The sequence below is a fragment of the Pseudomyrmex gracilis genome, unplaced genomic scaffold (assembly GCF_002006095.1).
Source record: "Pseudomyrmex gracilis isolate BER0280 unplaced genomic scaffold, ASM200609v1 scaffold_107, whole genome shotgun sequence".
NCBI classification, from domain to species: Eukaryota; Metazoa; Arthropoda; class Insecta; order Hymenoptera; family Formicidae; genus Pseudomyrmex; species Pseudomyrmex gracilis.
The window spans coordinates 82,361-95,339 of record NW_018020691.1 but is presented as its reverse complement, the minus strand read 5'-3'; the positions used below and the strand labels follow the sequence as shown (position 1 = coordinate 95,339).

At 35.2% G+C, this 12,979-nt stretch overlaps 2 protein-coding genes across 14 annotated transcripts in view; both read right to left on the bottom strand.

Moving 5' to 3' along the window:
* The window catches only part of LOC109856093 (tropomyosin), a 34,950-nt gene extending 34,659 nt beyond the window's left edge, over positions 1 to 291 (bottom strand). For 2 of the 6 annotated variants that reach the window (XM_020431008.1, XM_020431000.1), the window contains exon 1: positions 185 to 290. The gene's annotated coding sequence lies outside the window, so the exon portion shown is untranslated. Of the gene's footprint in view, positions 1 to 184 lie in introns of all 6 variants that reach the window. The other 4 variants (XM_020430999.1, XM_020430997.1, XM_020431001.1 and 1 more) reach the window with 3 other exon arrangements.
* Positions 292 to 5,853: 5,562 nt separating this feature from the next.
* Positions 5,854 to 12,979, bottom strand: part of LOC109856092 (phosphatidylinositol 4-phosphate 5-kinase type-1 alpha-like) — a 29,283-nt gene continuing 22,157 nt past the window's right edge. For 5 of the 8 annotated variants that reach the window (XM_020430980.1, XM_020430981.1, XM_020430982.1 and 2 more), the window contains one exon: positions 7,791 to 8,188. In XM_020430980.1, coding sequence (XP_020286569.1) covers positions 8,030 to 8,188 — 159 coding nt within the window. In that variant the 3' untranslated portion in view covers positions 7,791 to 8,029. Of the gene's footprint in view, positions 5,907 to 7,790; positions 8,189 to 10,298; positions 12,666 to 12,979 lie in introns of those variants that run through there. The other 3 variants (XM_020430988.1, XM_020430984.1, XM_020430986.1) reach the window with 3 other exon arrangements.

The following is a 12,979-nucleotide window of genomic DNA, read 5'->3' as shown; positions in this document are numbered from 1 at the left end:
TATCACTATTTACAAATAGATTTACGGCACTTCTTTTTCACAGAAGAAACTATTTCTTTGTTTTGCCGCAAGAATAGGAGCCAATCGGGACTTTCTCGCGGACGCTTACAGTGTCGCGGAACACGATTGTCTTCGATCGGATGTGCACGGAGTACCACATGGGCACTCGCGCGCAAGTACTCACATTTCGTGTTCGTTGTCCAGGGATGCGTTCGACCTGCGGTCTTAGTCACGACTGGGTCGGGCAGAGAGACTCGTCGAACTCGCTTCGCCGTGGCTCCCACCTTCCGGCGACGTTCTTCTGGAGACCGTCGAGGACGATCCCTACCACCACCGTCGTGTACCACCGGCGCGCGTATACCCCCCGTCCGGATCTGTGAAAATGTACACCGGCCGCCGCCCGCGGATTATCTTTAGATCGACAGACGACAGACGTGTGCGTAAGTACGTTGCCGAACGCTCTATTTCGACGGGAGCATCCGACGGGAGGGGAAGATATTCAGACGGATTATTGCGGAAAACGGTACAAAGCAAAGAAGACTTCGAAACTAGGCTTCTTGTCGCACTCGACTGCCGGCGAGACCGCGAAACTCGACCAAAGTCAAAGTCACGTTAAAATTCCCAAAACGACACTCACGTACTCATGTAGACTTTTAAATCTCCATATTTGTTACCGTGTTTGAGGAAAACATTTCTAAATTTTAGCCTTTCGAAAACCGATCTTTGGATCAGACGATTCCCTTAACAAAAATCAGAAAAGAGAGTTTATTTATTTCTTTTTAAGATATTCTTATTTGCGGATTACATTTGGAAATTATTGCGAGTAACATTTTGAAACGACTGATCCAGAACTACTTGTCTATAAACGGAGTGAGAGCACCAATGATGAGAGACCAAGGTTGGTGTAGAGCAGACCATCAAAAAACACAACTGACACCTTCGTTTTTAATAAGAAAGCGCTAAGAATCGGCGGCGATGGTAATTTTGGCATTCGGGCCAACATATGATTGTCTCACTCGATCCCCTTGAGTCAAACACGTGTCATGGTCAATCTGTTATATGACTCGGATAGCGGTCTTTTTCTTCTCTCGACTTTTACTCTTTTGTTCAACAATAATCTGACAATCGAAATTAAACTGTCAATCGCAACGAATAATATCAAACCGATATCAGTTTTAAGTTCTAAACGAACACAATAAAAACAAATAAGATCCGGGATATTTCGACTATAATAATCTGATAATTTGTTCGGAAATTAATGACCGCAATTTGTAAAATTCAGTTTTTACTGTGACTCTCTGTGCACTGATTTGTTTTTTTATTTGTTTTTTTTTTTTTTTATACAACATTGCACAACAAAAAGTGCGCGGATAAGTCGTGACGGGCTCGATTTCCCGCGGACTCGTATAAATCCGTACGAATTTCTGCGCGAGTTCGCACGACGCACGTCGCGCGTTTTGCGTAAGCATCAGCGCCATTATATCTCATCACAGTCACAGTCATCGGTCCGGTTCAATACCGTATAAGGAAAAAGTAGGTAAGGGTCCCACGACAGCCTTGACTCATATACGGCCGGGTATCTCTCTCGGAGCGTTTGCTCGAGTATACACTCGCCCGAGTGCGCTTTTTGAAGCACCGATCATCCGAAGAGGTCGATAAATGCGACACGCTGCGTGCAGGCGTCTGTCTGTCGCGCTCCTCGAAGCGCGATCTAGACGACATTTTTTAGAACAAACTATATTTATATATGAATGCGCTCTCGTGGCTATATATAAACGCATATTGCATTTTTTTTAAATATAGCATCATTATTTTTCTATTTTTATTAATTGTTTTTATTTGCGCAAATTATGAAAACAAATTATCTCAGAAAAATCTAACAATTTGAAAAACACATACTGTCGGCAGTTTTGTTGTATTTTTTATATAGTTTCATGTGTTATAAAAACACCAAATAATTTGTTTTATTTTTGTACATTTATAAAATTCTTGATAAATTTATTTGTCTTGCCGAATAGTTTTTTTTTTGTTGGAAGTTTTTGAAGATTGCTTCTTGCTCTGTGTGCATCGGGGCGAGATGCAAGCGAAACTAGCGCACGCTGGTTTGAGAAAGTACGCGATTACGCTCCGTTACAAATTAGGAAAACGCGATCTTAAGTCTCGCTTGGAAACTACTTATTGGGATTTTAATTATTGCGATTCTAATGGAATAATTAATGCCGGACGAGATTATAACTTGATTATTTCCTAGATACATTACTTGACACTCGCGTGTACTTACACGAAATTAGAGGAACGTAGATTTTCTGTAAAGTGAACACAGAATACACACACGTACAACATATTCTCATTACGTAACGAAGTGAACTTTATATCTCCAAAAAATATTCCGAGTGAAAGCAAATTGCTCGGTGTAAATGTTTTCGACGCTTCGACGATCGATTTATCTTATATCGTAATTCAACAATCTCGTCGAGATCTTGTTTATTGATCGGTGTGCAATACGTTGTGAAATGATACTTACCACAGGCACACATGTAGAATATATGTATATTGCAGCCAGGTGAGATGCTCCGTCTTAATTTGACCTCATCGACATGAGCCTTTACAGGTGAGTTGAGTCACCATCTCGTTAGCTTTGCACTACCTGCTTCGTGGTACTTTGTCAATTTTACACAAATAGCTTCTTCTTTGACGCGTACCGAGTACGCTATTACGACGGATCACTCTCTCTCTAATTAACTAACAGGATAATAAAGTCCGTAATGTTTTGAAATCTCAAACTATGAGCGAGATAATGACGCGAATCTTGATTCTATTATTATTTTCTTAATAAACACTAAAAAAGAGTTAATAACAATATAAAACAAGATAAAATAAAAAAATTGAAATGTGAAAAATCGAGATAGTGCATCACAGTGTAACTTAATGAGATTTTTGTGTTCATGCTTTAATTTTTAATGCATATTCTTTCGCATACTCACCTTCTGTATCCGACGTTTTTGTTAATCTATCTAAACGCGATTTAACAAATACTGACTGACATCATCTGTCGATAGAAAGAGAATGTGAATTATTTATTATGTTTCTGACGGGATGGACTTGGGACTTTTTTCTTGACGGGTAAAAAAAACAGCTCACATCATATTTGTTAAATAAATAAGACGCAACAAATAATTTATTCTTAGGTATCGTACATCAGTGGGCTGGACTGAATGTATCCAGGCCTAATGAGGTATCGGGATATCGCGATAACGTCGCAAGGGAAGAAAGTGCAAGACACACGCGCGATGTTGCGTGCACGACGTTTGATAACAAATGTATTTAAATAGAGAAAAACAAAATATTATTGAGAGATTTTCTCAAAACGAAGAAAAACTTTGGTGAAAACTTCTTTAAATTTTACTTCGATACATCTATCGATGAATTTTAAATCGAAGTAATTTCTCTCGAAGAAACAATTTTGTTTTCATTAAATACATTTGTTGCTGAATATACTTAATTAAATCTATGTTTTTGGATTGGACGTATTGTGTAAATGTCTACATGTATATAAACATACGTACATATATATATATATTTTTTCTTTTTTTTTTTCATACATATATGCAGATATCTTTCTCGTAAATATCTACGGAACGAACATCGGAAACACAACGCTTAAATCACGGTTTCTCAAGCGTGCCGAGTTCTGACAAATATATATTTCTCTTTTTTTATTTATATATATATATTGCAGATTATTTTCTCCAACTATTATATTCGTGTTAAAACAATACATCATAACGAGATTCTTTGATATTCTCTTTTACGTTAAATTCATTATAATGCGTTCAATTATTGCCTCTCTTTCGTATATTCTAATAACAAATTGTACTGATAATTAAATAATTCTCTCTCTCGTAAAAATAGTTATATTGAATGTCTTGAAAGGTACAGTTTTAAGAATTTGCCCACACTTACATGAAACACGAATATATATATAACATATAATTAATAGAATATTATTCTCTAAAATACATGAAAATTAATAATATTAGCACTTCAATATTTGAGAGGTTACTATCGTATCTCTCTTTATTCTTGCATCGCTATCGTGCTCGTATTTTAATAAATATCATAATCTTTTACCTCAATTCAGTTACTCAAACTTTCTTTTGGACAAGTTTTATCTATTGGTAGCTCTTTAGAGTTACTATCCCCTTACTAGCGTAAGACTTACTATCACATACACACGTACACGTTCGCGCAATTATGTTTTGTATTTCAAAAACAATTATATATTGCATATGCAAAACAAAAAATGCAAAGATAATCACAATTATTTCCAACGTTGTTAAATTTGAGTTGGAAAAGAAAAACTGGTAAATTTTGGAAAAATGCAATATTGTAGACAAAACAAAACGGAATATACTTTTGAGAGCAAAATGGTTAATAATACTTTATTATCGCACATATCGTGTAACATGTTTGTCTAAAATACAGAGGACCTGGATGAATCGAAAAATGCTCAGATTTATGCAGGAATGTGTGTCTCGAGAAAGCAAATTTACACATATGAGGCGATGACGCGATTATCGCGACGAATTCGGTATAGTCTCAATGGCGGACGCACGCGCACATACAAACATATATATACAGACAGAAACTGTGCCCTGGTATAACAATTAACTCGTGGCAATTGAGGCAAGTTTCACATTAGAATATCTATGTCAGGATCAATTGAGGTAATTGCTAGTTACCGCTAACACCTTTCAGTGCAATTTGTGTCTCAGCACTTGCGATCTCTTTTATTCATGAGATTCACGAACATATTTCCCGGAAAACACATCGAACGCAATAATCAACGACTGTGGTGACTACGCACTTTAATAAAATGTTATGTAAGTAAAACACACCGCTGTTTGAATATAATTTACGTGCCATATGAGAGTTTTTTTAAAAGAGAAAAGATTATCTAAAAGAGATATGAACTAATAAAAAACTGTACTGACATACATGGAGAATAAAGATGTGAAAGTTCTTCGCAAATAAATTTCCAAAAAATGACGCTCGTTGCGCGTATTCGATACAGCCGCGATTAAAATGCTTTAAATTAAATGGACATGTAAGGCAGTATCGGTAGCAAAAGAATAAATAACTTAAATATACCAATTTCTTTGCCAAACGAAATCAACTTGAAACTTAAATCAAGTTGATAAGACGGTTTTCCGATTCTTCTTAGCTAAACATCGATAAAAAAATCTAAGAGAACAATTACGAGCGTAATTAAATACCTCAGTGTTTATCATTATGCACAATATTTCGAAAATATGTTCAAGAGTGTTTTAAGGAATTTGTACTACAACATTTATAATACATTGCATAATATAAATTGCATCTAAAACCTTCCTTGTAATTATCTAAGAAAAATGTACATTTACGTAAATTTCTTTCTTTACGATTTGCCAAACAAAACATGTGATGACAATCATTACCGAAAGAAAAACACTTTTTTATTTCAATGTTATAAATATCATAACGCCTTCATGAAAAATATTTATAACATAGGTGTAATAAAATTTATTAATTGCCATACTTAGATCTTAAACAATTATTTAAATTCTAATCGGATCCAATTGACGCTATTTGTCTTTCGGTGGAAAAGAAATTTATACATCGATTGCGTAAATGTACGTAATAGTTCCGCGATCATGCTTATTGCTACGTTTGAACTTACAGTAACAATCTTCTCTAATGTCTTTTTCTAATTCCATAGATTTCTATAAATGCGCACCAACTGCCCAGTCAGGCCAGTCGTATTCGTGTCCTGCGCTCATCTCCTGTCTCGCTCACTTTTCTCGCTTTTTTTCGTTTTTTTTTTTTTTTTATAACTATCTCCATGTTTCACTTGTCTACAGATGGGTCTGAAAGGGAGCAAATAAAAAGACCAGGATAAGAAACTCGATAAAATAAAGCAAAAATAAAAGGACGACGGGTGTAAAAGGAGTATAAAACACTACAGATGCAATTCTTGGGATATAGTCAATTTAATGTTTTACATAACGATAAAATATCTTAACAAACATTTTGTTTAATCTTCGACAAAGCTTTTTGCACTCTCAGAGAGTGTTAATTTTGTTTTTTCAAAAAATAATATAAACCTTTTTTTTAATCACCTGATTTCGGAAAAGATACGTGTGCGTGCAGCAAAGAGGAGTAATAAGTAAAGAATGTGCGTAATAGAAGAGCCGATGTGTTATCATAAATTACTCGAGACGACGAGATAATATATAGTAGTATATATAAAATCGTAAGAATAATATAATATAATTACTTTATTTAAATAATATTAGTTATATTCATATATTGCCGAACATGTTCTTGATTAAGTGAAAATTTTCTCATTCGTGACAACACAATTAAACAATCGATCTGGTTTTTTTTACTCTCCGAAATTAACTACTAATATTATGCGGTAGTTTCGGGCAGATAGGAATGGACTAGGTGTCGCATATTGTGAGTTTCAATACATCTTCTAATAACACCGACGCCTCTCAAAGATCGTTAATTTAACAATTAAAAGGTGAAAAGCATCGAGCATCTTGCTCTCAAATCTCTAAATGCGTGAAGTATCAAGCTTAAAAGGTTTTATCGATATACAACTAGTCCATCGCTATCGATTGCCGTACACATGTGATGTCTCACCCAACTTCCCCATTCCCCATGTATATATAACGCATGCTGTGTACACAACTTTGTCTGAATGTCCAAGAATCAGTTTGGTCGCGTATTGCGTTGCGGTATTTCGAGTAATAAAAAAACAAAATAGTAGAAAATGCAAAAACTAAGAAACCAGTTTCTATGATACATCGCGGACACCTTGAAAAAAGACCCATAGAGAAACATATAAATTATTATATTACAGAATAATACGTTTCTTTTGCAACCTTTTGTGATGCGCGAGTTCTGTAGATGCAAAATATCGAGATAAAAAGTACAGCGTCTTGTTATTAATCGTTAATTACTACCACGAATTAAACTCACAAGCGTGTAGACTTATTCTAATATTAGTAATGTAAAAGAGAGTGGTAGTAGTTAAAGATTAAATTTCACATTAATGCGTTAATTAAAAAACACTGTTCGACGGACAAAATTCAGACAATGTTAAAAAACAAAAAAACAAAACTCGTCGAGTTGATACAACAAACGAGAAAATGGAAGAGACGCTCGAATATAAATTGATGACAAGATGGATAGTGTGTTTTACAATGAATCATTTGCCTTGTCAAATCCTTGGCACGTTTGTATATATTTACAAATAAAAAAACATCGTAAACGTGATTGCGCGCGCGCGCGACATTAGATTTCTACGTTTTATTGCTGATTTCTCAGCGATTGATTTGTTCCTTCACCAATAAGTAAAAATGCTCCAAAGAAATAAATGCGACGCGCAGAATTTGACGAGCAATGTGCGTGCATTAACTATTTGTTTAAACTGAGTATTTTGTTATAAACGATAATATTACAATTATATTAATTAAACGTAATATGTCAATATCTAAGTAAAATTATAAAAATATTGCAACTACAGTGATCTTTAATTTGTTCCTTATTTCCAATCTTATTCGTCATTGAGATTACAAATGCACTTATCGCATTCTTATTACAACTATAAATGATAAAGAACAATTATAGCAACATTAAATAGCACATTTAATGATTATAAATATAATTATTGCCTAAAATATTTGTGATTATTTTATTTTCATATCACATTTATATTAAGTGAGAGAATATTATAATTGTAACATGTAAGTCGATGTTATACGTATATAAAATTTTACGTACTAGTGGAGTCGGCTTTGTGATAAAATTATAAACGTGATAAAATCAACAACGATCTGATGTAACACTATCATCATGAGATTTGATACAACATGACACTTCAGATCTGAAACTTCAGACTCGATTTCACGCAGACAGTTTCAAGATCCCGAACGGTTATACAAGCAATATTTTATTTCAGACCTGATGAATCCTGCGTGCGTTACGGTGCTCGACGTCGAACACTTAATGCTCTTTGCATGTTCCTCACAATCGTGACGTGGTTCGAGCTACCGCGCTTCAGACTCGTTCTGATTTGACGATAAAACGAAAAGGATGTGCTTTGCTCCAATTGATGCTGCCCATCGTGGCCGGTTTGTCTCTGAATAATTCGAACACACAGAAAGATACCGTATATCACTTCTTATCTATCCAACTTTTAGAACTTTCGACAAAAGTAAATAAAAATAAACCAACAGAAGATAAGCGAAGAAACTTATTCTTAATCTCGTTAGAACTTATTTCTGACAAAAAAAAATATATCTTGAATATTCTCGTAAACTCTACATGAACATTAAACGCGTGTAATCGCGAAAGAAATATAACGTTCGTACTAATTGGAAAACAAAATCATTATCTATAATTTGCTCGTTAAAAACAACAAACCGACCCGCGCGCACGTATATGTCTTTTCTGTAAACAGATAAAAATTAAATATATATATATATCTTCGAACAATTTTATTGCCGTTGTAAACTACAAGAAAACGGCTCGATTGCACCGAGAACAGATCGGAAGCTAACGAGAACGTAACATGGCACGTTTAACTGGCACATTCGGTGAATATTCTCGGCAAATAATTACGTAATAACGAAAAGAGAGAGATTGCTAAATTTGCATCACCTTGGCAAAGCACATTGACTTGTTTAAACAATACACGAACTAACAGTTGAAAAGTCATTAGAACGGATGTTACTTCACGTTCGTCAAACGAAATCAACGTGAGTTTTGTGTAAGCACCATCACACACACGTAGAAAACACAGAGAAATGTCTGCGTGTAACATGTCGCAAGCAGAAAAGCTTCATATTAATTATCGGGAAGGAACATGACGTTCGAGCACGCGACAATCAATCGCTGAAAATCACACGGTAAAACAATTTCAAAGCGGAAAAGCAAATTTTTTCTATCGTTTTACACACAAACACTGGACGTACGCCGTATGGTAGGTTAAGGACTACTTCTTTTGTCAAGCAACACAGCACCCCTCTCGAACACACATATTTTAACGACGATTTGTTTGTTTGTTTGTTTGTTTTTTATTTCTCTCCTTGAATATCCATCCTCGCGAATTAATACAAGTTTATATCTGCGCCAACGCTAATTGAAATTTTCATATTTAATTACCGGAGATATGTTAAAAAAATATCACACTTTTGAAATTGCTAACGTTGTTTAGTACGTTCACGCGGAAAATCGGGATTCCTCTCCCTCCCCCTAACAATTACGTGATACAATAGTAAATATCCACCCGATCGGAGGATATCCGAGTTAACAAAGCTACAATGTGTTACGAAGCTATATATATATATATATTATATATATATATATCTCGGCAGTAAAATCTGCATCCACGGTAAAACTTTTAATAATACGCGTAGTGGATATTTATCTCGACTTCTCGCCGAATAAAATATCACTCGATCTAGCTCATAAAAATATTCTTTGTGTAACATTATTATTACTCTTATTCGTCGTTGTACATGTTCCGTTGAAAGAACACAAATAAAAATTTTCTCACGAGGAAAGAAATGCATCAAGATCGACAAAAACCGCACACAAATGATTCATCAATTAAATAAATACATCGTGTGTAAATATACGTATATATATCTATATATATCTATATATGATGGAATGTGATTGTATGTGTGTTTTGTTTGTGTGTGTGTATGTATGCTTAAGGTACAGAAGAAAATGCAGAATTATGTTGTACAATATGTTCAATAAAATATATATATCGCGACGGAGAGCTTAATTCTTCAAAACAGACCCGTTACCGAGAGATGCGGTGAGATTTTACCGCCAATCATAAATGTATACACCGACCGTTTCAGAGAAGCGTTTTTTTTGTAATAATAATAATAATAATAATACGTATAATTGAACAACATTTTGGCCTTTCAAAACGTTCGTGATAACACTCTCACGTACTATTACAGCAACGCGATTACATATCTGAATACTCTGCTACTACGGAGTATTGTACGTACACGGCATTATATAAATTCTCTTTTTCTTCATTGCTCACTTCGTCCTCATCGCGTCGTATTATTTTCTACAACACAACACCGGCAAGGCAACATTTTCGAGTGTACTCTGATTCTGATGAGCTCCGGATATGTTTGAAAAAAAAAAAAAAAAGAAAAAGAAAATCAACGTCTCTGCGTGTTATATATATATATATATATATATATTTTTTTTTTATCGCTTTTCTCTTTTCTCTCGGTAACTCTTACAATATATTAATAGGTTCAGATTTTATAAGTTTAATTTCTCTCACACTTAAGGCAATCAAAAAATTCATTAAGATACAAATATATTTTTAAAATAGAGAAGAATATATTCTTCTCCGTGTATTATCATTATCCGAAACACTTCGATCGCCATGATCAAATGTACCACAAAAAAATTGATTGGCGCAATTTTTGTTACCACGCACGAATTTGAAGTTATTTTATTTTTTTTTTTTTAAATCTATTTCGCGTAAAAATTATACAAAATCCAAAGCTCATCAGAATTCGGAAGGAACAACTCGAGACGTTCCCTTTGCGAGTACACGCACGTTGTATTTATAATATATGTATACACGAGGTACACACGTTTTTTTTTGCGTGTGTGTACAAACATGTGTATGTATAGATACATACAGAAGACAGACAAAACGTGAGAGACACATATAGATATACATGTACATAACACTAACACTATATATATATATATATATACCGCAATAAAAAGGAATCGCGCGGGCCTTTTTTTTTTTGCTAGCCGAACTATGCGCAAGCATTACTTTATATACTTATATACAGCCGCTTTTTCGTGCATCACCGACAATGCCAACTTTGCATTGCATACGATCTCACACCTCTTACGTGTTAGTGAGTGTTAATCGGTTTAAACTTATGATATATCGATTTATCGACGGCGATGACTCGATTAGGAAAGAGACGCGTGAGTTAATGTGCGGATAATAGATTACGCGTGAAAGCGTTTGAAAAAGTGAATAAAATGCCATTCTGCGCGCACAATTTTTCTCCGCAACTTTAATTCCTTACAATCTTCTACATCTACTTCTGATATAATTGTAATCTTTTGTAAATTGCTTACGACGCAATTTGCGATCTAATAATATATGTCGTGATATTTGTGTCTTGTTACTTTTGCGAAAAATATCCTCAATTATTTAAATATCTCATAAAATAAAATTCTCCGCGTGGCTTAGAAGATGAAATAAAAATATATCGATCAAGAACCTATGTATATTCACAACGATTGAGATTGTTCTCTTACAGTCAGTCTTTTTTCAAAAGTTGATAGAAAAACATTTTGGCTCTTGGGAATGGCATTTTAACCGCTTCTCAAAGCCGATTTCGAACAATTGTCAAAAGCGTTATCGAGTACTGTAGGCCGACGATTATCACGTTGTCTTTTCTTTTGTTTTAAATATATAACCGTAATGATGTATATATATATACGTATTTATTGACTCTCCTATACTCAGGAAGATTTATAAGGATGCCCATATAAGGATATTCGAAAGTGTTTCCCTTATCGCAACGGGAAGCACAATCGAGTGAGATAATCGCCCATATTGTTTTTTTGTTTTTTTTTTTTTATGTATACAGATATACATGTGAATAACGGATTAATACTATATATATGTAGTCGCGGATCGAGACGAACGCGTCTCTACCGAAATGCACGTAAAACGTGTGTTTTCTGAGTATCGCGTTAAGTACAAACGTTTCATTGGTGGAATGAAACACGAACGCGTTGTCAAAATGGAATGAATCGATCACTCATGCAATTCCTCTCGTTTCTAACAAATTCGCCTCGATCCCCGAGCTATTCGTTATGTTATTATCCTCCTTTGTTTTTAACCCTTAAGTAGTCGTGCGATCAAGTAAGTTGCGACAAGAAATTTAATTACAATAATACACAGCGAACAAACATACCACAAGATTCTAGACACAAATTCGATCTTAGAAGTCGTCCTTTATTCTAAGATGCTTGAATGGAGAACGGATAAAAATATAGCGGAACGGAAAGTGAAACAAACGATGAACAAATAGAAAGAGAGTCAAAAATACAAGCACCATCTCCTTTTTTGCACGGAGCAGTGTGTGTGAAATTTTCAATGCCAACACCAGTGTCAGAGCGCGCCGATTATAAACCACAAAATTTATCATTTAAAAATAAACAATTATGTACATATTAAAACAATAATTATAACAACCTGTTCTAACGCGACCAGTCAAGGGTTAAACCATGTTTCGCTAATCATTCTGCAATCCTCTTTCGCATCCACATTCGTTTGCATGCATTCTCTCTCATTCCCTTTCTCTCTCTCTCTCTCTCTCTCTCTTTCTCTCTCTCCCTTTCTCTCTCGAAGATTTCGTCGTTAGATGGTGCAGATCACCCACGTTGCGCACGGAGATTAGTGGAGGAGGAGGACGACGACGAGAGAGTCGTGCATTTTCACTCGCGCTGCAGTATCTCCTGATTCAGGGAAATAGACAAAGCGTTCAGACAGTCCGACTCTCTCGCATGGAGCGTTCCAAAGAGGCCGTACGTTTCTGTCGGAATGAATTTTACGAGCTGAGAAAGGCTGTTTACGTCTCTTTCTCTTGAAAGATACAAATACTCCCGGGCTCTTTCTAGCCGGAAGTTTTTTGAACGATCATTGTATACGCGAGATACTTTTCGTTGCCTCCGCGCACGTTCTTCTTCTTTGTGTAGAAAAATATTATAGTGTCAGTTATCGCGCATTTAATCGAACCGAGATACGTGCGCGCGTCCGACCGCGAATTGTCGAGAAGCGAAAAACGACTCGAGGTAACGTAAATCATGCTGACGCGCGCGTCTTATGCGCGCATACTTCTGCGTTTCG